At 41.5% G+C, this 21,754-nt stretch overlaps 2 protein-coding genes across 5 annotated transcripts in view; both read right to left on the bottom strand.

Annotated features, from left to right (window-relative positions):
• med25 (mediator complex subunit 25) overlaps positions 1-470 on the bottom strand; it is a 36,673-nt gene extending 36,203 nt beyond the window's left edge. For all 3 annotated transcript variants that reach the window (XM_085156731.1, XM_085156733.1, XM_085156732.1), the window contains exon 1: positions 332-470. The gene's annotated coding sequence lies outside the window, so the exon portion shown is untranslated. The remainder of the gene's footprint in view (positions 1-331) is intronic.
• Positions 471-8,355: 7,885 nt separating this feature from the next.
• The window catches only part of syt3 (synaptotagmin III), a 47,506-nt gene continuing 34,107 nt past the window's right edge, over positions 8,356-21,754 (bottom strand). For both annotated transcript variants that reach the window (XM_085157026.1, XM_085157027.1), the window contains 6 exons: positions 20,010-20,228; positions 17,321-17,441; positions 15,892-16,063; positions 15,072-15,201; positions 11,960-12,053; positions 8,356-11,473 (listed from right to left, as the gene is read on the bottom strand). In XM_085157026.1, the coding sequence (XP_085013152.1) occupies positions 11,964-12,053; positions 15,072-15,201; positions 15,892-16,063; positions 17,321-17,441; positions 20,010-20,228 (732 nt within the window). In that variant the 3' untranslated portion in view covers positions 8,356-11,473; positions 11,960-11,963. The remainder of the gene's footprint in view (positions 11,474-11,959; positions 12,054-15,071; positions 15,202-15,891; positions 16,064-17,320; positions 17,442-20,009; positions 20,229-21,754) is intronic.

The following is a 21,754-nucleotide window of genomic DNA, read 5'->3' as shown; positions in this document are numbered from 1 at the left end:
TTTTGTTTCTTGTTTTTGTTTTGTTTTAAACCGGTGATAAAATACCAGATGTTTGCTGCGATAGCTGTGCGCTCCAGTTTTAAAGGTAGGACCTAAAACCTAGCTGGTACTCTAGTCACTAATCATTAATCCATAATTAATATTGCTAATCGACATTATCGCCAAGGGGAGGTTAAACGCAAGTTAACGAAGTCAACAACAGCTGAAGTGCGCCCAGCTTTCGTTTTAGCGTTAGCTAGCACAGCAAACGTCAGTGAGCGATTCAAGCTAATATAGTTCAAATAACCCAATTAACAAGCCTTTTTCAAGCTGTTAAGTGATGTAGACTGACCTGATGGACTGTGGCTGTCCGACGAACCGCTGAACCGGTTGGACCAAACTGTAACTTTAAAAATTAACTTGAATTAGACAGCGCAGTTAGCGTGAGCATTTATTGTATTTTTGGCGGAAGTGACGAAACGACACGCCCACAAGAGTCCAAGAATCTAAAAAAAAAAAAAAAACTTTATTAATAACAACAAAGCGGAACATGGCATACATGAGGTTGTCAAGAACACCGAAATGAGTACAAGGAAAATAAACGAAAACGATACAACTTGGGAATTACCATAAACACAAAATACCAGGGGGTTTCAAGCCGTTCTAACACACAGAATTATAGAAGTATACTAAAATCTTTAAGACGGTGACACGGTTTTAAGGTATTTTCAATTCTTGCTGTCCATTATTGAGAAAATATAATGCTATATTATCAAAAGTAATTCAGTGAAATTTGGCTTACGACTGGAGAACTTGGATGTGTGAATACACTGTCAATATCACTGTAACCAAGCAAAAGTTTTTCGAGCATAACGAAAAATGAGGGTTACCATGAACAAAACGTGAAAGTATGCTCTAGAGATGTTTCGTAAACCAGCAATACCAGAATAAATGAACCACTGTTTCAATATCGGTTTCACAAAAAGTAACAATTCACATTAATACCCCTTACAAAGACTAAAACCAACCCCTGATGGTAATGAAAACTAAACTAAATCTAAACATTTTCAGACATTAAACACTAAACCAAAGCATTGCCAGTTCCCTAAACTGAGCTTAAAACACAAAATAAAAATGAAATAAAAATGAAATCTAATTAATAGAAAATGCAAAACTAATAGCTTTGGTCCTCATCAGTCAAAGATGTTTTTGTGTGGTCCCACATAGCAGATATGTACCTAAATAAGTGGGTCTTTGCAAGCTTAAAGAAGTCCAGTTACCTTGTTTCTTCTATAACTGATAAAAAGATAATTTATTTGTTGTCTTCTTAGGCTTACTGAAGGCCAAGACCTTGATTATATCCAATTCATTTTGAGCAGTGTTGGGGAGTAACGGAATACATGTACCGCCGTTACGTATTTAAAATACAAAATATGAGTAACTGTATTCCGTTACAGTTACCGTTTAAAAAGGTGGTATTTAGAATACAGTTACTTTGTCGAAATAAATGGATTACACGGCGGTACTTTCCTGTTTCATATTGTAGCGGGTCAGGACTGTTTGGGTTTTGTTTGACAGCTACGTTCTGTCGTTCCAGGCGGCAGCGTTACGGTTGCCATGGTTACAGGGTGACGCTCTCTCTGCGTGTTTCCTGGGTGAGAGAGGCCTTTTTGTTGTTGTTGTGCTAAGCTAATAGGCAGAATGCTACAGGTATAGCTCTAAAGAATGTAGCATCATAGGCAGTGTAGTCCGTGCTGCAGGGAGAATGGACTGCCATACCCGTTATGTGTCTGTGAGCGAGGGAGGGAGAAAAAGGAAAAGTACGAGCTGTCATCGAGCAAAAACGGGAGCTGGAAGCATGTAAATATAATAATAACCACTGCAGCCAAGAAGAGAGCCTGACGAGCCCAGTTGTAAGTAAGTTATTAAGCTATTAAAGCTAGTTTTCGGCTACGAGCCCGACACAGAACCCACCGTATTAGCCAGAGGTCCCTTTACTACGGTTCGGAGCCGCGGACCTTCAGTAACAGTAATAAATCACAGCAATAGTACATTCATGTAGTTGTAAACAGCATGATAATATATTAAGTAATCCAAAGTATTCAGAATACGTTACTCTCATTGAGTAACGTAACGGAATACGTTACAGAATACATTTTGGGGCATGTATTCTGTATTCTGTAATGGAATACATTTTAAAAGTAACCTTCCCAACACTGATTTTGAGTTTATTTTATTTAAATAGCACCAATTCAACAACAGTCAGTTCAAGTGTGTTCTAACACAATATTAGACCGAGAGAATCCCAACATTCAGATGATCCACTATGACCAAGAACTTGGTGACAGTGGGAAAGGGGAGCACGGAGAGGTGAGGATAAAAAACAAAAAGGGACAGAAGACAAAGTTATAATAGCGTGATCTGTCCAGGTGTTTTCCTAAATGCTAATTTCATCTAGTTCTATTTTGAATAAGAACAACAACAACATCAAAACAATAACAAAAGAAACAAAAGCCATTAATTCTTCACACAGTGTTGGTATTTTCTCGCTTCCGAGTGTTTGGGTCACTTCCAGCCCACGCTTAACTTGGTGGAACCCACTTCATGACTTTTTAGACCACGTCTGGCCCATAAACATTTGCCATTGCCATAACTGATGTGTAAGTGCCCAGAGCAGGCCCAGACGTCTCTGCTATCTGGCTGCTTGTAAGCAATTACTGAAAATGAAATGCCCTCAATATATATTGCTCCACATAATGAAGCATGGAGGTGCAGGGTCGTCAGTGAATATTGTCTTGGCTCGGACTTCTAAACCTCATCTTTGCTTTTCAGTGTCTGAGTGATGAGGAAAGGCTCCCGTTAGCTTTCCTTAAATCTATCTAATGACCAACCTGAGGCAGCCAGAGGCCTTTCCCCAAGGGTAAAACTGAAATCTACACAAGAAAAATCCAGACAGCTGACTATTACAGATAACAATGGCAGGTGCATTCAGATGAAGGTTCTGAGGACAAACGCTGGAGATATCCAAGTGCTTTTGATCCAAACCTCCAGCAGATGTCAGCAAATATCTAGCGATGATGAACCGATGATGGTCTTATCAGAGAGCAGGCTACACATTTTAACCTAAAGTTCCTTTAATTTAGTGTCAGACTGTTTATCTATATTCGGTATATGTTTAGAGTAAGTTACATATAGGAAAAGCTACCGAGACGAAATCCATGGTACTGAGAAAAACATCTTCACCACAAAGCATGGTCTGTGATTTTTAGGCTTGACATTCTTAACCTAGTTGCTGATTTTTTCTGGATTTCATGGTTTCATAACTTCATTGTTCTATAAAAAGACTTTCACATTCCCCTTGCAACCTCAGTGCTGGAAACAAGAACATAATTACCACAGCAGCTATCGGCACATTAACTGCTGTCAGATCCGCACAATACACCAGAGGCTAACCTGTAGTTGTAACACATCGGCATGCTGCTTCTGTGGGTCCAACAATAGCATCCCCTTCCCTGTGGTAATGCCAGCCAGTCAGTCAGCTTAGCACAGCATTCAGCAAAGCGCTTCAGAGCTAATCAAGATCAAACCCTCCCACAGAAACAATGCTCCACATCAATTTAACCTAAATTCTAAGGAGGGCAACAAGCTGTGGGCTCAAGCAGCTTTTCTATTTGGGCGTCAGTAAGCAAGAACACTTCAGGCGACCTAAAGAAAGTTCATCTGAGGGAGGGTTTATGCCCAAGGCTACCCCCTGGATGCAAACATTAGCTCCTCCACAGCGCTTTTTTATTTTGAATGAGCATCATGGCCAAATTAAACTGACAGAATGGATGGTGAATGTTCGTGTGTGCGTGTGTGTGTGAATGTGCCTGCGTAGGCATCCCTTTACTTTGCAACTCTGATGCTTTCTGCCGCTCAGAGGAATATACAGTGTGTCTCGCTGCTTTGAACTTCAACACACACAATGGCAGCAGTTGCCAAGCAATTACAGAAAGCCCGCTTTCTGTGTATGCCTTTGGAAGACCAGACAGTGTTTTTTTTTTTTTTTTTCCTCTTATGTTCCTTGTTTCGTCACAGAATTACATAATACAATATGAATCAGAAATATAGTTGGTGCCGTAGCTATCTATGTCTGCAAGGTCCAGGTGGTATGGTAAAGACAATCCGTCTCCTGACATTGGTACCCAGCTGGGATGCTGAGGGCCAGATGGTCGCCTCACAACAGGTAATCACAGCCAGCATGCTGATACAATGGCATCCACACAAATAGGTTACCAGACAAATAGGTTACCAGAGGCGTTTCCATGAATGTGAAGGAAAAGTGGCCAACAGGAAATCGTAATATTTGATCAGAAATAAATCCAATGTAGAAAAATTTGTGTTGAAAACCTTGGGTGTGATTTGTAGGCTTTTGTGCAACCTGAAACAATGTAATACATAAAAAAGTGTGCTGCAAAAGACCCTGAAAATTCTTCAGCATTGAATAACTGTTTTGCAAAGTGGTGAAGTAGCAATGTCAAAATCTAACTTGAGAAAGGTTTTAGCAATAAATAAAGTGCCTGAAGTAAAGGGGAGGGGCCTTTCCAGAAGCACAGGCATTATATTGTTAGATCACAATTATTCATTAATGTGTAAATCACTTTAAACTATAAAAAACTATTAAAAAACAAAAAATAAAACAAAAACATATAAAAAAGGCAACATTTAAATTTATGTTTTAAAATTATATCTAAAAGCTTTAAAATAAATGACATGGAGAACAAAATGCAATATTTGGATCCAACATATAGTGAGGTGGAAGCAGAAAGTGAAGTAACACAGACATATTTAAATGAATGCGTTAAAATTGTATTTGTATTAGTTCAAAGATATGTCTGTGAAGGTTCTCAGTCATCCAGGTCATCGTAGCCAAAGGAGCTTGCAAAGAAAAGCGTCTGGACTTCTTTAAGTTACTTGAAGACGTTTCACCTCTCATCCGAGAGGCTTCTTCAGTTCTAAGGTCAAATGGTGGAGAGTCCCAGATATAACCCTAGTGGGAGTGTCCCCCCACAGAGGGACAAAAGGACCCCCTGATGATCCTCTAATCGCCTGAGCCAAGGTGTGGAACTGGGTGTGGGTCCCAATCAGCCAGAGTTTCGGGTGAGTTCATTGTGAAACCTGGCCCCACCTTATCATGCGAATTCCTGAGGTCAGATGGCCCAGGGTGTGAGTGGGCGTTAAGGCGTCTGGGAAGGGATCTCAAAACTGGATTATAGATGGCAGAGAGTTGGTGTCGTAAACCACCGCCTCTGTTCAAAGATCACAGTGGACATAGATGGCTTCTTTCACTCCTCTTTCAAACCATCTGTCCTCTCTGTCCAAAATGTGAACATTGGCATCCTCGAAAGAGTGTCCTTTATCCTTAAGATGCAGATGGACAGCTGAGTCTTGTCCTGTGGAGGTCGCTCTTCTAGAAGAGCGACCTCCACAGGACAAGATTCAGCTGAATGACAAGATTCAGCTGAATGACAAGATTCAGCTGAATGACAAGATTCAGCTGAATGACAAGATTCAGCTGAATCTTGTCATTCAGCTGAATCTTGTCAGCTGAATGACAAGATTCAGACCTGTGGAGGTCGCTCTTCTAGAAGAGCGACCTCCACAGGACAAGATTCAGCTGAATGACAAGATTCAGCTGAATGACAAGATTCAGACCTGTGGAGGTCGCTCTTCTAGAAGAGCGACCTCCACAGGACAAGATTCAGCTGAATGACAAGATTCAGCTGAATGACAAGATTCAGCTGAATGACAAGATTCAGCTGAATCTTGTCATTCAGCTGAATCTTGTCCTGTGGAGGTCGCTCTTCTAGAAGAGCGACCTCCACAGGACAAGACTCAGCTGTCCATCTGCATCTTAAGGATAAAGGACACTCTTTCGAGGATGCCAATGTTCACATTTTGGACAGAGAGGACAGATGGTTTGAAAGAGGAGTGAAAGAAGCCATCTATGTCCACTGTGAGCGACCATCTTTGAACAGAGGCGGTGGTTTACGACACCAACTCTCTGCCATCTATAATCCAGTTTTGAGATCCCTTCCCAGACGCCTTAACGCCCACTCACACCCTGGGCCATCTGACCTCAGGAATTCGCATGATAAGGTGGGGCCAGGTTTCACAATGAACTCACCCGAAACTCTGGCTGATTGGGACCCACACCCAGTTCCACACCTTGGCTCAGGCGATTAGAGGATCATCAGGGGGTCCTTTTGTTCCTCTGTGGGGGGACACTCCCACTAGGGTTATATCTGGGACTCTCCACCATTTGACCTTAGAACTGAAGAAGCCTCTCGGATGAGAGGTGAAACGTCTTCAAGTAACTTAAAGAAGTCCAGACGCTTTTCTTTGCAAGCTCCTTTGACTACGATGACCTGGATGACTGAGAACCTTCACAGACATATCTTTGAACTAATACAAATACAATTTTAACGCATTCATTTAAATATGTCTGTGTTACTTCACTTTCTGCTTCCACCTCACTAGTTCAAAGATAATTAATTCACTTATATTTTGGTTAGACAGCTCCGTCCCATGAGCTCCTCTGGACACACTCCTGCCCAGAGTATTAGATCTGATAGTATTTTTAAAAATCTTCATAGAAAATTACCTTTTTCTGTCAAATCATGGACCAGCAATGAAAAGTAATAAAACAGAGTTTAATTATGGATCTTACCTCAGTTTCTAATCTTGTACAGAACTTCCCGAGCATTCATCATTTAAAGCCATGCATGCGGCAATTTAATGTCAGTGGATGTTTTACATAAGTTTGTGCTCATTGGGTGAATAGCAAGTTCCTCCATGGCAGCAGTTTGCAGAGAAGGTCAGATCCTGGGGCTCACTCCTGTATTAATACACTGCTCCCCTGCAGAGGCAGGCTCCTCTAATACTCCTGCTGGCTGAAGTTTCCACTTGCATGCATTCATTGAATTCATTATTTTGAAAGGTTTCGGGTATTATTTATAGTGTTGGAATAAAATGTTAAAAACTGTACACGTGGCATAATAAGTGGTTGGCATACTTTCAAAATGAGAAAGCAAAAGTTGGGCGTCACGTAAAGGTTTCCGGCGCGCTGGAGACACAGGTTTAATGTCGTGGCATAAAGTGAATTTCAACATGTTACATAAAGATTGGGCTCCATGCAGATGGCCCTGTCAAGAAAACTAGAAACCCAAAGCATCACCCAGAGTTACTGCATACATCTTTAACGATGCAGGCGAATTCATTATCATTATGTTTAATAATCAGATACATTTGCAGTAAGGGTCAATGCATTGCTGTCAGCTTTTAGATACCTTTAGATCTGTCCCTCCAGCGTGATACACACACATACACACACACACTCCCACACCCAGTGTCTCACTTGCTCCCCCCCTCCCTCCTCTCTGCCTCTTTCAGTTCAGTGAACTGAGTGAAATGTCTTTCCGACTAAATGATTTTTTTTTTACACGGTGGGAAAGTTGCCATGGAGACAGCACCCCCCCACCCCCACCCCACCCAGCCCCTCCTCACATTTTTTGCTCAAGAGCGTAGCCCATTAAAGCTGTGCTAACTGGTCGATGTCACGTGTGTGTGTGTGTGTGTGTTTTTTGCACTTCTTGAACTGTTAACACTGTCAGTATGCTGCAGGTGCCCCTTTACGAGTGTGTCTATATACAGAACTAGCCTCCTCCACCTCCTCCCGTGTCCAGTTCCACACATCCTGCACGCAGCTATCGCCTCTCTCCTCCAGGTTTTCCCATTTGTGTTCTCCTCCTCCTCCCGTTCTCTTCCTCGCTGGCATTCTGTGGCTCTTCATCCTCCTTCATTTGTTTAATCCCCCCCCTAATCCTCCTTCTCCGTCATTCCTCTGCACATCTGAGCTTCCTCTTCCTCCTCACTCAGCTTTCTGCCGAAACACCGGAGGTGCAGCTTGCTGCTGGTGGGCTTTAACGAGGGATAATAACCACATGACAAATGATATGAGTGATTTTTCTAAAAGAAAGGGAGACAAAATAGAAGTAGGAGTGCAGATGTGGGTGCGCACACAGGGCAGGCGACGGTGCTCCACGTTGCATTTAGGCAAAATGTGGTCACGATAAAGAATTCATGACAAAGTGGCTGAATAATTACATGCGACGTAATGCACAGCTGAAAGTCCGAAAACTCAAAAAAGAAATAAAAAAGTTCGGGGTTCAGGCAGTCTCTATCCAGGTCTTACCTTCCATGCCTGAGGCAAATATACACTGTGGACATGTGAAATGCTCAGAAGTTTGTGAAGTTTGTATATTATATATAGCACGTAGCACACTGCCTGGCATCTGCGACAGCCCAGTGCATCAAGGGAAGTAAGAAACACGAGGCTGGATGATACATATCCTTTATTTCCATGATCATTACTTCAGCCACACTGTTACTTACACATTCACAGACATCCTGCGACCTGGTACAGCAGTCTCGACTGAAACGATCGCCCTGGCTTAACCTCTCAATCAAAATACTCAGCGTTAACCAATAAAAAAGTAAACCTCTTGAATAAATTATATATAAAAAGAACAAATGAAAATCAAAAGGAATACCAATTCGAGAAAGATAAATACAGCATAAACAATCCTTTTTCTTCAGTGTTGTTTTCGACCACAGAGATAAACATCTGCTAGATCTCCTTTTAGTCGTCATTAGTAGTATTAGTATCAAGTTCTTTGTCAGATTTTGCTTAAAGCATCACTTATATAATTTTCATTGCATCAAGTTGACATCATTCATGTTAATATAAGCATGCAAACATGTTTCCCCATGACCATTCGGAACTGCACAAACGAGAGAAGACAGCGAGGGGGAGAATAGGGGGGAGGACGGAAAGGGTGGGGTGGGGTTGTCATACGCAGAGAGAAAGAAAGAGGGCAAGATGGGGGGGGGGATGAGTGAGGAAGCTGAAGGAAAGGAAAAGGTAGAGCAGGAAAAATGGTTAGGTGATGGAGAGTTGCAGGAGGAAAGGTAAGGATTGCTGGAGGAGAAAATGAGTAATCAGACAGACAGAAACAGAAAGGGAGGGGTTTAGATGGTGGTGGTGGGGGGGGGGGGTAGGCGGACAGAGGGAGGAGGAGAATAAGGGAATGTGCTGGCTCCAGTATGAGTTTTGCAATCTATCACAAGGCAGTAACAGTAGGGCTAAATAGGGTAGACACAAGCAGAGAGAGAGAAGGAGAGAGGCTGGGAAAGGAGGAGAGTTTATGGGGCCTCTAGACCGATGGATCAATACCATATCTACTTATACAAGCTGATCAATAACCCCCCATCTGACAAACAACACAAAATACTTTCAGACGTAATTATAACCTCCCGCTACCTTCACTGATCCAAAGGAAAACTAGACCCCCCCCCTATCCCGAAACTGAACGCACAAAATACACACACGCGTGTGTTTGTGCACGTGAGGATGAGACTGAAATGGCAACAATACAAGTAGCTGCAGTGAGGTGTTGTACTGTTTTGCTGAGGTTACAGTGTGGTGACAGACATGGCTTTGAAAAGTCTGTATCGGTTTACACAAGTAGTGCAGATATTTCAAGCGCTCGTTTCTCACAACACCTCCTCCCCGACGTCTCGCCTTTATGGGGATCTAAATTTATCTTGATCTGTTTTTTTCTTCCTTAAACCTTTTATTTTTTGTTGTCTTCCTTCTCTTGAATGTAATCAAAACACACCCAACGATTAAAATGATCAATCCCAGCGCCGTCCTGATTTTCCCTCGGACATACAGTACACAAACTACTGAAAGTACACAATCAACACAGTTACTTACATCAGGCAAAGGGTGAGAGAGGAGAGAAGGGCTGAATGATTGGCAGCTGATTTCAGAGACGACATAGACAATACAAACTAATGTCTATGAAAGACAGTGTTTCCCCACCTAGTGCAATGAGGCACGTATAGTACATACACATTCACTCACACACACACACACGCACACATACACACACAGAAAATAGCTCCTTGTAAAGACACAACACAAAGTTGGCTCCAAGACGCGCTTTTCACAGTCTGTGGATGCCGGGATTCGAGGAGCGAGGGAGGCAAGACAGGAAAAGGACACGGGAGAGGAGGAAAAGGAGGAGGTGAGCACAAAAACGTGTCACACACAAGGTCACAGTGACACGCAGGCATACGCACACGCACAGACACGCACGATACAAAACAAACACGCCCACAAACACAGAAACACACACTAATAAAAGCAACACGGACGTGTGTGTCCTCCTAAAGTCTTGTCGGTGACATGATACGGACTAATAATTTTGTCGATTGAAGCTCGAGGAACAAAAAACAACAAAAAAAACACACATTGTCCTGGAATGATTGAAAAATAAATTAGAGTGGTGATATCCGTCAGTGTGGGATACATCCTCCAGCTAGTGCACTCCAAACAGATGCTGGTCCAATCCTAAAGCCAGGATTCGTTGAACCCGTTTTGTCCCACATTAGGAAAAGTCTGGCGATTTGGCCTGAAAGCCAGTGTCGATCAAATAGTTCGTGTCTCGCATCATCTCATCCTCAGTGGACCGTAAAAAAAAATGGCACGAATAAACTCATTTCCGCATGGTTGCGTGTATACCGTTTCGCACAAATGACGGAGCAAAATAATTTAAAAAATACCGACGAGCACCATGAGGACTGTGACAAAAAGCATGAGGGAGAGGGACACATTTCAAGGCTATGTAACATGCTTAGACCAATGAGTCTGTCCTCATTTTTCGCTCTTCTGACATCAATAAAGACCACTGGATGCCTCGTCGTCTTTCCTCTGGGGAAAATAAGCGAGTTAACTCTGAAACCAGAGGGTAGGAACCCTGGAGAAGGCGTCCAAAATGGCCGAGAGTATCCACGGTGGATATTTCGTCCTGCTAGTACTACATGAGATGTATTCCTATACAGTACGGCATATACTGTACACTAAAAGAAAAATACTGACATAAGGATTTTCTTCTTTTGTAGTCTGTACAAGGGCATGAACCTTTGGTCCTGTTTGAAATGACCATTCTACGATGGCTTACTTTTGACTTTTTTTAGAGTCACGTCACACTCCTTCTAGATGAAATACTACACTAATCTGAAGCACACATGGACTACTCACATACTACAAACTCTGGATTTGTGTATTTGTCTGTGTGTGTGTGTGTGTGGGTGGGTGTTTCCTCGCTAGATCCCAAAATGTACACCTGATTTCAGCCCACTGTACCGTTAAGTGTCCACATGTGTTTGTAAATGTGTAGTCTGATGCTCAAAAGTGTCGCTTGTGATGGATGGAGCTGATTTTTTCCCCCCTCCAGCTCAGTAAAGACAGCACAGGAGTTGAAGGATTCGGTAGCAGGAGCAGAACAGCACTAGCAGTGTCTCCACGTCTCTCTTTCTTTGATGGAGAGAATTATTCACAGATGAGAAGAAAGAAAGCAAAGTCTGGAGCTGTAGAGATGATGACGACCTGAGGAAAGAAGGAATAAGGGGGGAGAAGCAGATTAAGGAAGAGTGTGAGTTAGGGGGAAGGAGGGAGGGGGGTTGAGAAGATATAAACAGCACGCAGTACTGTACGTTTGTAGGGAGGAGGGTTGAGATGCATTATATAACCCATAACATCGAGATTATACACATGCCTCTGCCTTACAGCTCCTCCATCTGACAGCTCCACAGCTTCCACTTTATCACACATTCCCAGTCAGGTCATGCTTTTAAAGACTTGACTAGTTTTCCAGTGTAAATCTGTCTGGAGAAGCATCTGCTGCACATTTTGTAGATACGTACTACACTTTCAGATTTAAAAAAAAAAGAAAGTGCATCCACTTTACAAGCTGAACTCCAGGAGATATTTTATTGCTACCAGAGCGATGACACAAATTACCATATCCTGATGACAAGAAAATAATAGCTCGGAAAGCATGGTGTGGAAAGAACGAAGTCAGGAGAGACTCACAGTTTTAATCGGAGTGGGGACTGTCCACCACGATGTGTGGCTTTGGGGAGGATGTGGTGGAACTCTTTGACACGAATGTACCGATTGCTTTTTCCTGCAAGGAAGAATACGTTCGGCAATTACGTTAATTTTTTGTTACAAAGAAAACACTTTTGATACATTCAGTTAAAAAAAAGGAAAAAAGAAAATGTAAATTTTACACATTATGCTGAAGTACCACGGCTACTACTTACTTTGTCTATCATACTTTTAGGTGGAAAGTGTAGTTGCTTATGTGTTATGCACAGAGTTACAGTGCAACGCAGTATTAGGGCAACATTAAGGAAATAAAATTATTAACAGCTGCCACGGCTGATATGCCCTCTGCAAAATGCCACGTGTAGAGTTATTGAAGCGACTTGATCGGCTGTCTTATTGCGTCTTGTGACACAACATACATTCTCTTTATTGCACGAGGGTTGTAAACATCGACGTCCTTGCATCTGTCCATTGCCGGATATTTAACTTTGTACAAATCTGGCCAACTCGTCCAAGTTTGTGTGGTTTTCTTGCAGCTTTCTGCGTCTCTTCAATGTCCTGATACTTATCACCACACTGTGTGTTTGCTACTGAAACCATTACTGAAGTACGATTTCACTAACTCATGTACACGAGGCGTTTTGTAGAGAGTTGGCAGTCGCTTGACTTGAAACGACAGCTTTAATCTTCACATTTCGACTTTTTTCTCAAAATAGTTTTTAAGGTTTTAGTTGATCTCCAAATTGAACACATATTTTATCTGTTGCTTGCAGTGCTGTTTAGCTATTGTTTTGGTGTCCAGCTGTACAGACTGCCTTTTCTTTAATATGGTGGCTTTAGATGACACCTCAGACGTCTCTAAAGACTTGATTTCAGATATTCTTTCTACTCACCAACCCTTCTGTGTATAAGGAGTAGCCAATAAGACAAGGTTGGCTTAAAAGGAGGGATTGCTTCAAAGTAAGACTGCTAAAAAGGCTTGTTTCACACAGAGGATTAACTAAGGTACTGCAAACCCCAGTAAAAGACACAAAAGGATCTTTGAATCATGCAAAACCTTCCAGTAGAGGCAACAAAAAAAACTAAAAAGAGTTGAAAATTCACAGAAAAGATGTCATTTTTTAAGATGCTTTTTTTCTGTCTACTGAACTACACCAACCGTAGCAGAGGGAAGGGTGCAGCTACCTGTGACGAGAGGCTCACGCTCGTGAAAGCGTGGCGGGATGCAAACACTCAGCTGAGCTGTAACATTAGCTGGCTGTACGCTTCCTCTGGCTGGCAGGTGTTGTTTCATAGAAAGAAAATGGTTCCTACATGAAGCCGCTCAGGTCTGAGGATTTTTTCCCCGAATAACCAGTGCATGTCTTCCAAAAGAAGACATTTCTTTTTTAATATCGCTCTTTTTTGGCACATCAAAGGCAAAGCAGGCAGAAGCCAGACATTTCTACAGACAACAGTCAAATCTCCAAAACTGGATGACTCACTCAAACGGATGAACAGCACTACATGACGGAGGCAAACGTGTACGTTTAGTTTGGGGTGAACTGCCACTTTAAAGGAACAGTGCAACAGTGTGCGAGGTATATACGTAAATATGAAAGAGCCAGCAGCTGTTGTTTCATATGGTGGATGTGAGCAGTGCAAGGAAACAGATTACCTGACTCAGAAAAGATAAGAAAGTCTGTCTGCCGGAAATGATGACGTTTATCTAAGCTTATCTACATATAATTATGCATTATAGAGATTAGGTGTTTCACACAGTGGTACATCCTGCGTAATAATTCCTTTTAACTCTCATATGTAAGTGCATATGTTCCCAGGCAGTATTTGTTATTGCCTCTTACCTATGGTAGAATGTTTTTGAATTTTATTTTGCTTCTTTTTCTAGACCTCTAAAGGCCTTTGCTTTTGTTTGACATTTCCACCTGAAAACAGATTCCCAAATATAATCACGAACAGTGGCAAAACCTAAACAACTCTGAGCTCAGTGGAATAGAGACGTTTGGTCAAGAACTTTGAAATGCAAATAGTCCTCTTAATCTTACCACCAGCAAATTCTGAGAATTTAACCTTTCAAATTTGAGCTAATAAAATCTATAAAAGAGAGCAACGCTGATGTTTGTGAGCCCGCTGTACCAAATCCACTGCAACAAATATGTTCTTCCATGCTAATGTCACTGTTACTATGCTAATGCTAAATCATTTTCATCATATGGTATAAATTATTATAGTAATGCTCAGCACTAGGGGTGGGGGAAAAAATCGATACTGTGTAGTATTGTGATATTTTGTTTGCTAATAGTGTATCGATACAGGGACAGCAGAAATCGATATTTTGTTACAAAAAAAGGTTTTTGTGCTCTGACTTCAGAGCATGTTGATCCTTTTTCTGAGCAAGAATCCTGACATTCCTTCACTGTCCAAATGTGTTTAACTTGTTTTATGGCAGCAATAAACATGACAGTTTACTTATTTTAATTTAAGACATGTTTTATTTTAATTAAGTTTAAAACTTTTTTATTTGATGTAAAATTATATTTTGTTTTAATTTACTTTCAAATTCTTCAGTTGCTGAAGGGGCTGCATAGTTTTCATAAACTGCATAGTTCAGAATAGCTATAATTGTACCAGATGGTTGATTCAGTTAAGTTGGACTAGACTGTAATACAAACCGTTCAGTTTCATTTATTTATTTATTTTCTATTTATTTATTTTTTATTATTTTTATTATTATTTTTTATTATTTTTTTTATTTATTTATTTATTTTCATTCATTTATTTTCATTCATTTATTCATTAATACAAACCGTTCGGTTTGTCAACAATCAAACTGAAATGAGAGAAAGACTGAGTGTGAGACTTTGATATTAGATAAAATGAATATTGATAAAGTTTACCTTTATGTACAGAATCTGAATATCGCAAAATATTTTTAAAAATTGCAATAATATCGTTCGTGCGTTAAGTATTGTGATAATATCGTATCGTGGGATGTATGGTGATTCCCACCTCTACTCAGCACCCAAGCATATGTACTCATAGTGAAAGCACACAGATGCACACGCATAGACTCACACGCTCGTATGCTCATTACCTCCACAAGCTGATGCCAGTGCTCTATTGGTTTGCGAGGATTGGCCAGCATGGCAGCCCAGTGCTCCCTCCCCGGACCTTCAGCTTCGCTGCCTACACGACACATCCCTATAACCTCGTTATGACCGATGCTGATACGCAGCGAGGGCAGGAGGAGTGGAAGCGAGGATGGGAGAGACAGAGAGAGAGAGAGAGAGAAAAACAAGCAGTTAGAAAAGGAAACGGTTGAAGAGAGGGATTAGAAAAGCAGAAGGAGGGAGACAGGGCTTGTAAGAAGCAGCCGCAGAGTCTCATTTATCAACCTTGAGCATTGGGAAAAGAATACAGCGGTTGGGGAAGGAAATTGAATAGCAGCTCACAAATACACACAGCTCTGTATAAAACCTCTGTCAGGGAGGAAGCAGGCATGAGCACAAACATACAAAAGCGCACACCTATAGAGATGCCAAATGGAGGCCAGGCTACATAATAGGGAGGCGGTGCATTTGTACACAAACACATCAAGCAGCCAAGTGTTGCTGCAAGCGTCAGACAGCCCAACGCTGGCAGGGTTACACTTCCTTCTTCGCCATTAGCATAAATCATTCTTATTCATGAGGTGCCCGTCTATGTAAAACAGGGAACATCCACAAGGAGGCTGACTCACAAGGGGCCCCTCATCGTGTTCAACACAGCTGCAGCGCGTCAAAATGTGATGACCCAAAAGCAGCCTCATGCGCAAAAAGCGCACATTCAATAAGCAGCTACTTCACGGCAACGCTTGAATTGATCTGAAATCCCCCGGAGCATGCTTCACTATAATAACACCTCAGCGTGCTCACCAGTCATAGTCCATCACCGCGATGATGATGGATACATTTTCTATATTTTCATTGGGAATGTCAAACACCAGCGCCTCGTTGTACGTGGGATTCAGCGTGTTCTTCTTGATGGAGGTCTTCCTCTTTTTTAGCCTCCGCCCGTCACATACCAGAGAGGCCTTCACGTACGGATCTGAAGCAGAGAACGGGGAGGAGGGGGGGGGAGGACAAGGAAGATGGGAAGGGAAAGAAAGCAGGTGGTGGGAAAAGGAAGAGGGGGAGGCGTGGAGAGGAGCAGAAGAAGAAAGAGGTGGAGAGAGCCAGAGAGAAGCAGGGGGCGGAAGCAGAGAGAATAAGATAAGAGGGGACTCCTGTGAAGGCTGTTAGGTATTATGTTCACAGGTATCCGCATCTGTAACGCATAAAAGGCATGAAAATCAAGTCACCTTGGCAAAGCTGGATTAAGAACACAAAGGGAGAAAAGCAGCACAGGTTGAATCACCTCAGTTATCCATTCAACATGTGCAGCTCGGTGACAGCAGCCAAGGAAAACACACACACGCCCACACGACTCTGTTTTTATGCCACGTTTAAGCATCTTTCCGGGCCCGCAATCGTGTCGGGATCAGCGAGGAACAATAGCGGCGTGCGATCATTAACATTTCAGATCCCATTTAATCTGAGAGGGCAATCGTCAAGCCTTTAAGTGAAGGATAACTAAAATCTCTTTTTAATATACTTGTTAATTAAATATCAGAATTTGGATTCGCATTTCTACGTCTGCAACGCCTCCAGGTCAGATCGTTGAGGTGCCTCTACCTCTTGAAGCTCTGATCACGCGGTTAAATAATAATACAGTCAATCTGGTGATGCTCTACATATTCAGGGAATATTTAGCAAAGATTTGCAGTAATTCGCCTCGTCACGCTACGTCTGCTCCTGTAAGTAATTTATTAGGTTTTGGGGATTTCCTTTCTGACAACATTTTTTATGCACGCTTGTTGGTTTTATTGAAAGTGGAGATAACGGTAACGAAAGAGGAGTCGGCGTCCTCCGTCATGTGTTACAAAGCCGCATTACACCGATCTGTGGCGGCGTCCTCTGCTGGAGAAGACTTTCTTCTTCATTTGTTGCTAAATGGCATGTAAATGACTATTTTATCGAAAAAGGATCTAACACCATGTTTACCAGTGATGTTTACCCACAGGAGAAAAATATCTCTACAGGGCTTCACGCCAGTTATTATGGTATACATCTGGCCAGTGATCAGTCAGATCAGGATATAAAGCTAAAAGCACTCAGCAAAGCAACATATATCACCAGCAGCTGTTTTTGCAGACAGCGCTTAAGCTGTTTTCTGCCATATTTTTCCTCTAAATGAGTTTCCAGTCAGAGTGCTTGCTGGAGGTCTTGCAGCAGCATGATGTGTGTGAATGCGTTAATTCTTTACCTGAGAAACCAGTCAGGTCCATGGCTTTGAGGTTGGTGGCCTTGATGATTGTAGCGGTGAGCCTGCCTGCAGTGGGCAGGTAACACAGCGAGAAATTAAGTTCCCCGAGATCGGCCTTCTCCTGTAGGTCAATATACACGCAAACAGAAATCAGAAATGGGGCGAGGTCAGACAGATCACACGCAGCATCAGAAACACAGAGATAAGAAGTCTGTGGTTTGCTATCTGTGCTTGAAACGAGTTCGATCTGTGACTGACAGCGCGCGACAGCAGGTGTCCCGATGTGGACAGCAGGAGTGTTCGAGCACGGGGGAAATGCTGTCGCTGTAAATGAATCATACACCGATCTGCTGAAGTCCCTGACTAGGAAAGAGTTAAATACAAGCAACGACATGTGGGCTTTTTATATCTCTGCCTCGAGTGCTATCTGCTGATCTGCCCGTGCTCTCAGTGGCACCTCGGTAATGACACCGGTGGTATTCAGATCACACGGTGATGCGATGGCTCCTTAGTGGCTTTGAGGCTCGCTAATCAATACTTCCCAAAGTGAAACACTGAAATACGCCGATGACGCTGATGCTTTAAACTTACTTAATGAATTAAAGCCCCATGCCAAAAAATGTTTAAGACTCTGCTCCATCTAATTTGCTAATAGCCTTCTATGAATATTTCATATAAATCTACTTGGACATTGCCTAATATAAAGTTTGGAAGTGGCTAGCATTGCCCTTCCAGTAATCTATCTGGACTCTTCTGAGCTGCTTTACCAGACTGCGAATTAATCTGTGCTGCAGGCCATTTCCGCTCTGTACCATTTCTATACTTCTCCTCCTACATATACAATACAAGCTGGGTTTATTTTAGATGATTCTGACACGTGTTAGTATTTGAGTCTTAATTTCTCCAGCAAAACCTGAGTAATAAAACATTCTTGACTCGGTCCAAAAATTGTCCAGTTTAATTGCAGAAGCCTTAACCCTTTAAGACCTACCATAGAACCAAGTCCGCCAGAGCTTACTTTATATTTTTACATGTTGTAGTGCCATTTTTGGGAGCATTTCAAGTTGCTATACATCAATACAACTGTTATAGCCCATATTTTAATAATATGAATGCATTAAGTCCATAGTAACTACACTAATTGCAAAAAAGTGCAATAAACTACAAAAGAATTGAAATCGTTTTTGTTTTTTTTTACATATATTTCTATTTGGAGAAATGTAAGAGGTTTATCCCTCAAAACTTTGAATACAAAAAAGTTGCAAAATATAGTTTACAACAACAGGAAATTTATTTTGAGTGTCTTCGTAGTTTTATTTTTGAGATACAGCATCTTTTATTCATATTTATCAAATATTTGAAACTTTTAATGACATTAAATTCAAACTACATCAATTCAGAAAATGATTTTCAAAATAAAAGAATTCAGGTATTTAGACATCCACATTTAGTAAGTGGCTGTCTTTAAGAATAAAACTATTGTGGCTTTTTGTGCTTTTGTCATTTTGGTAACTGAATGTTATTTTTTTTGTTAACATAATTCTGTACTCTCAGGGAAATGCATTTAACAGTGCAAAGATCTGGGGAGAGATTACATCATACATGACCATCAGAGAAATGTCTGACTGGCTTCAAATTATGTCTGAAGCAGGACAACGAGCCCAAACGAACAGAATCCTAAAGAACTATCTCCACCAATCACCAGAACAGCAAACAGATGGTGTGGGTCTGGGATTACATTAAGACAAAAATGCACCAGAGACAACTTGAATCCACAGAACTGTGGCACGTTCTTCCAGTTGCTCGATAACCTACCTGCAAATTACTGTGTGCAAGTGTACCCGAGAGAATTCACGCAGTTAAAAGCCAAGGATTTACTACTTTTTTTCAGTTTACTGCACTTTTGCTGTCATTATTTGAAAAATGCAAACAATTCATGGCACGTCAGTCAACTGTTGCTTTACTTTCAAGGCCATAAACTTTTTCAGTGCATCTTTTGTCCAACAGGAAATACAAGACGGTGACGGCCAAAGGTTTTGTTAAACGTTTGAGTTATTGAAAGTTCTAAAATCCTTGAGATTGTTTTTCTCTTTGTCATAGAGACGTGAAAATAGAGCAAAGTACATGAAAAACAAACAGTGCAGGTCCTTTTTTTCCTTCTTTCAACTTCCCAATATGTTAACCATTTAATAAATATTGAAACATTTTAGTTAACTGATATAAAAATAACATTTAACTGGCGGAACATTTTGCACTTATATGTGAACATAAGCTTGTTTTGATAAAAACAAAACTGAGATGACCAAAACTGAAACTAAACTGAACTAAAAAGGTTTAAAATGCAATAAAAATAAGAACTATTGATAAACAGGTGTAATAACTCTGACTCACCTCGTGTCTATGTCTACCTTTTTGTACCTTCATGCAGCTATATTTGTTTTCTCTTTCTTCCGAGGCCAGAATTGAGATTCATTTTTGTAACGTTACGGCACCCACCTCTGCCTTAAATCTCAAATAGAAGCTGTCAGATTTCCCATTTCTGGTTCAGTTCTATTTATCACAGCTTTGGCCCATAATTTGCAGCTGCAACGACCCAAATGCACCACAAGGCTCATTCAAATTTCATCAAATCTAATCTACAGTGGGCATCTCCTCCAAATGAGCATGTCTATTTTGGGTTATTTCTTACCGCAGTGCCCTCCACAATGTCCCTCCAGATGGGTTTGTCCCCGCTGCCCTCGCTGAAGTCCAGCAGGTTGTCCACCACTACCTGGCCTATCAGGTCGTGTCTGGAGAAGCGGTCAAAGTCGTACACGGAGAAATGCAGTTTCCTGGAATGTAGCTCATTCAGCGGCACGCCAAACTGAAATGTCTCATTGAACACTGGGTTTAAGGTCTTTCTGTGGACCTGAAAGACAGACAGAATTTACTGTTTAGATCATAGCTGGAAGAATACAGCGTAAATATCTTGTACTTGTATTGTAGTAATGAAATAATTAATAGGTAGGTAAAAAAGTTTCAGGTGGGAATGGGGAACGAAGGGGTAGCAAGGGACTACTATATTTTACAGCCCACACACCCTGGACTTGCACTGTAATAAGAGTGCCACTGCCTATATTTTCATTGCTGTCCCTCAACAGTATGCTGTTAGTAAAAAGCAATGGCAATTCCATCAGCTAGAATTACTCAAAACACATTTAACCTGATGTTACCTTCTGTTGTTAAGGTATCAAATAAATGCAAGGAAGTTTCTGCCTAAGACAACTCTAGTATGGCTTATTTTAGTCCCACATGCCTACAGAATTATTGGCAACTTCTGGAGGCTGCTGAGTGAAAGCGGTTGCTAGGTGAGTAATTGACATGTGCAGAAATGCAGACGATGGGCAACTGCAGCAACCTGGTTGCAACCAAAGGAATCACAAGTACTTTTTCAGTGCAGCATTATATACGTCTTTGCAAACGATTTCACCAAGTCACTGCCAGCAACCAGTTTCCAACTGGTCAGAGAATGCACGTTTCTCCTAGCAACCGACTGTTGCCAGGCAATTATCAAACAGTCTCCAGGCTTGTGCGACTCAGGCTGTTGAACTGAGGGGGGATACCAGGACGAAATAAATAAAGACTATTTTAAATTAATAATTATGCAGAACTACTTTGAAAGACTAGTAATAGGTGAACTGCACTGTAGCTACCAGAGATGGACAGTTACCGTTACTTTCCCGTAGGAACGCTGCGTTACTGCGTTACTAAAACCGTGATTTTCTTGCGAGAACGTCTCATGACAGTGACATAAGCGAGTGCGGTGTTGGTGGCAACAGCTGTGTGCAGATCAACAATGGATCATATATCGAGTGCAGAGAGAGTATGAGCGTGCAGCGTTTAAAGCGTGGAAGTACTGACCTTACTTTGAGTTTGATTCCATAAAAAGTGACAAAAACATTAGTGTCCGTTGTGCGTGGGAAGAAAACTTCTTTTTACAGCGAAATAAAAAACCCCTAAACTTCCGAGCAAACACCGAGTAGCTACGACGTAATGGGAAACTCACAGAGAAACTCGCGGATTCTTCCACTGACCGCGGCACACCTGCACCAGGGTAAACCTCCGCCTACGCTACTCCTGCTTTACAGGTGAAAATAGAGCAACAGGACCGCTAGTCTTTGATGTTATTTATTTTCTGCTGTGTTTTACTTGCATCTATTTGAAAGACTGAGTGTAAACACACACACAAAAAAATTTATTTTATGTGCTGGAATGTGCAGAAAATAAGTTTAAATGGTAAACAAATTTCTTCCAGTCAGAGAATGTTGCATATAATAAAATGTTTGCTTGATGCATAAAGTTAAAAGGCTAAAACTAATAAAACAAGTTTTAAAAAGAGACTTTTCCATTTGATTACATTTTGTATGATGATTATGCAGAAAAAGTAGAATTGGG

Source organism: Neolamprologus multifasciatus, chromosome 4 (assembly GCF_963576455.1).
Source record: "Neolamprologus multifasciatus chromosome 4, fNeoMul1.2, whole genome shotgun sequence".
NCBI classification, from domain to species: domain Eukaryota; kingdom Metazoa; phylum Chordata; class Actinopteri; order Cichliformes; family Cichlidae; genus Neolamprologus; species Neolamprologus multifasciatus.
Note: the sequence above shows the minus strand (reverse complement) of the source record. Positions and strands in the feature narration are given on the sequence as shown.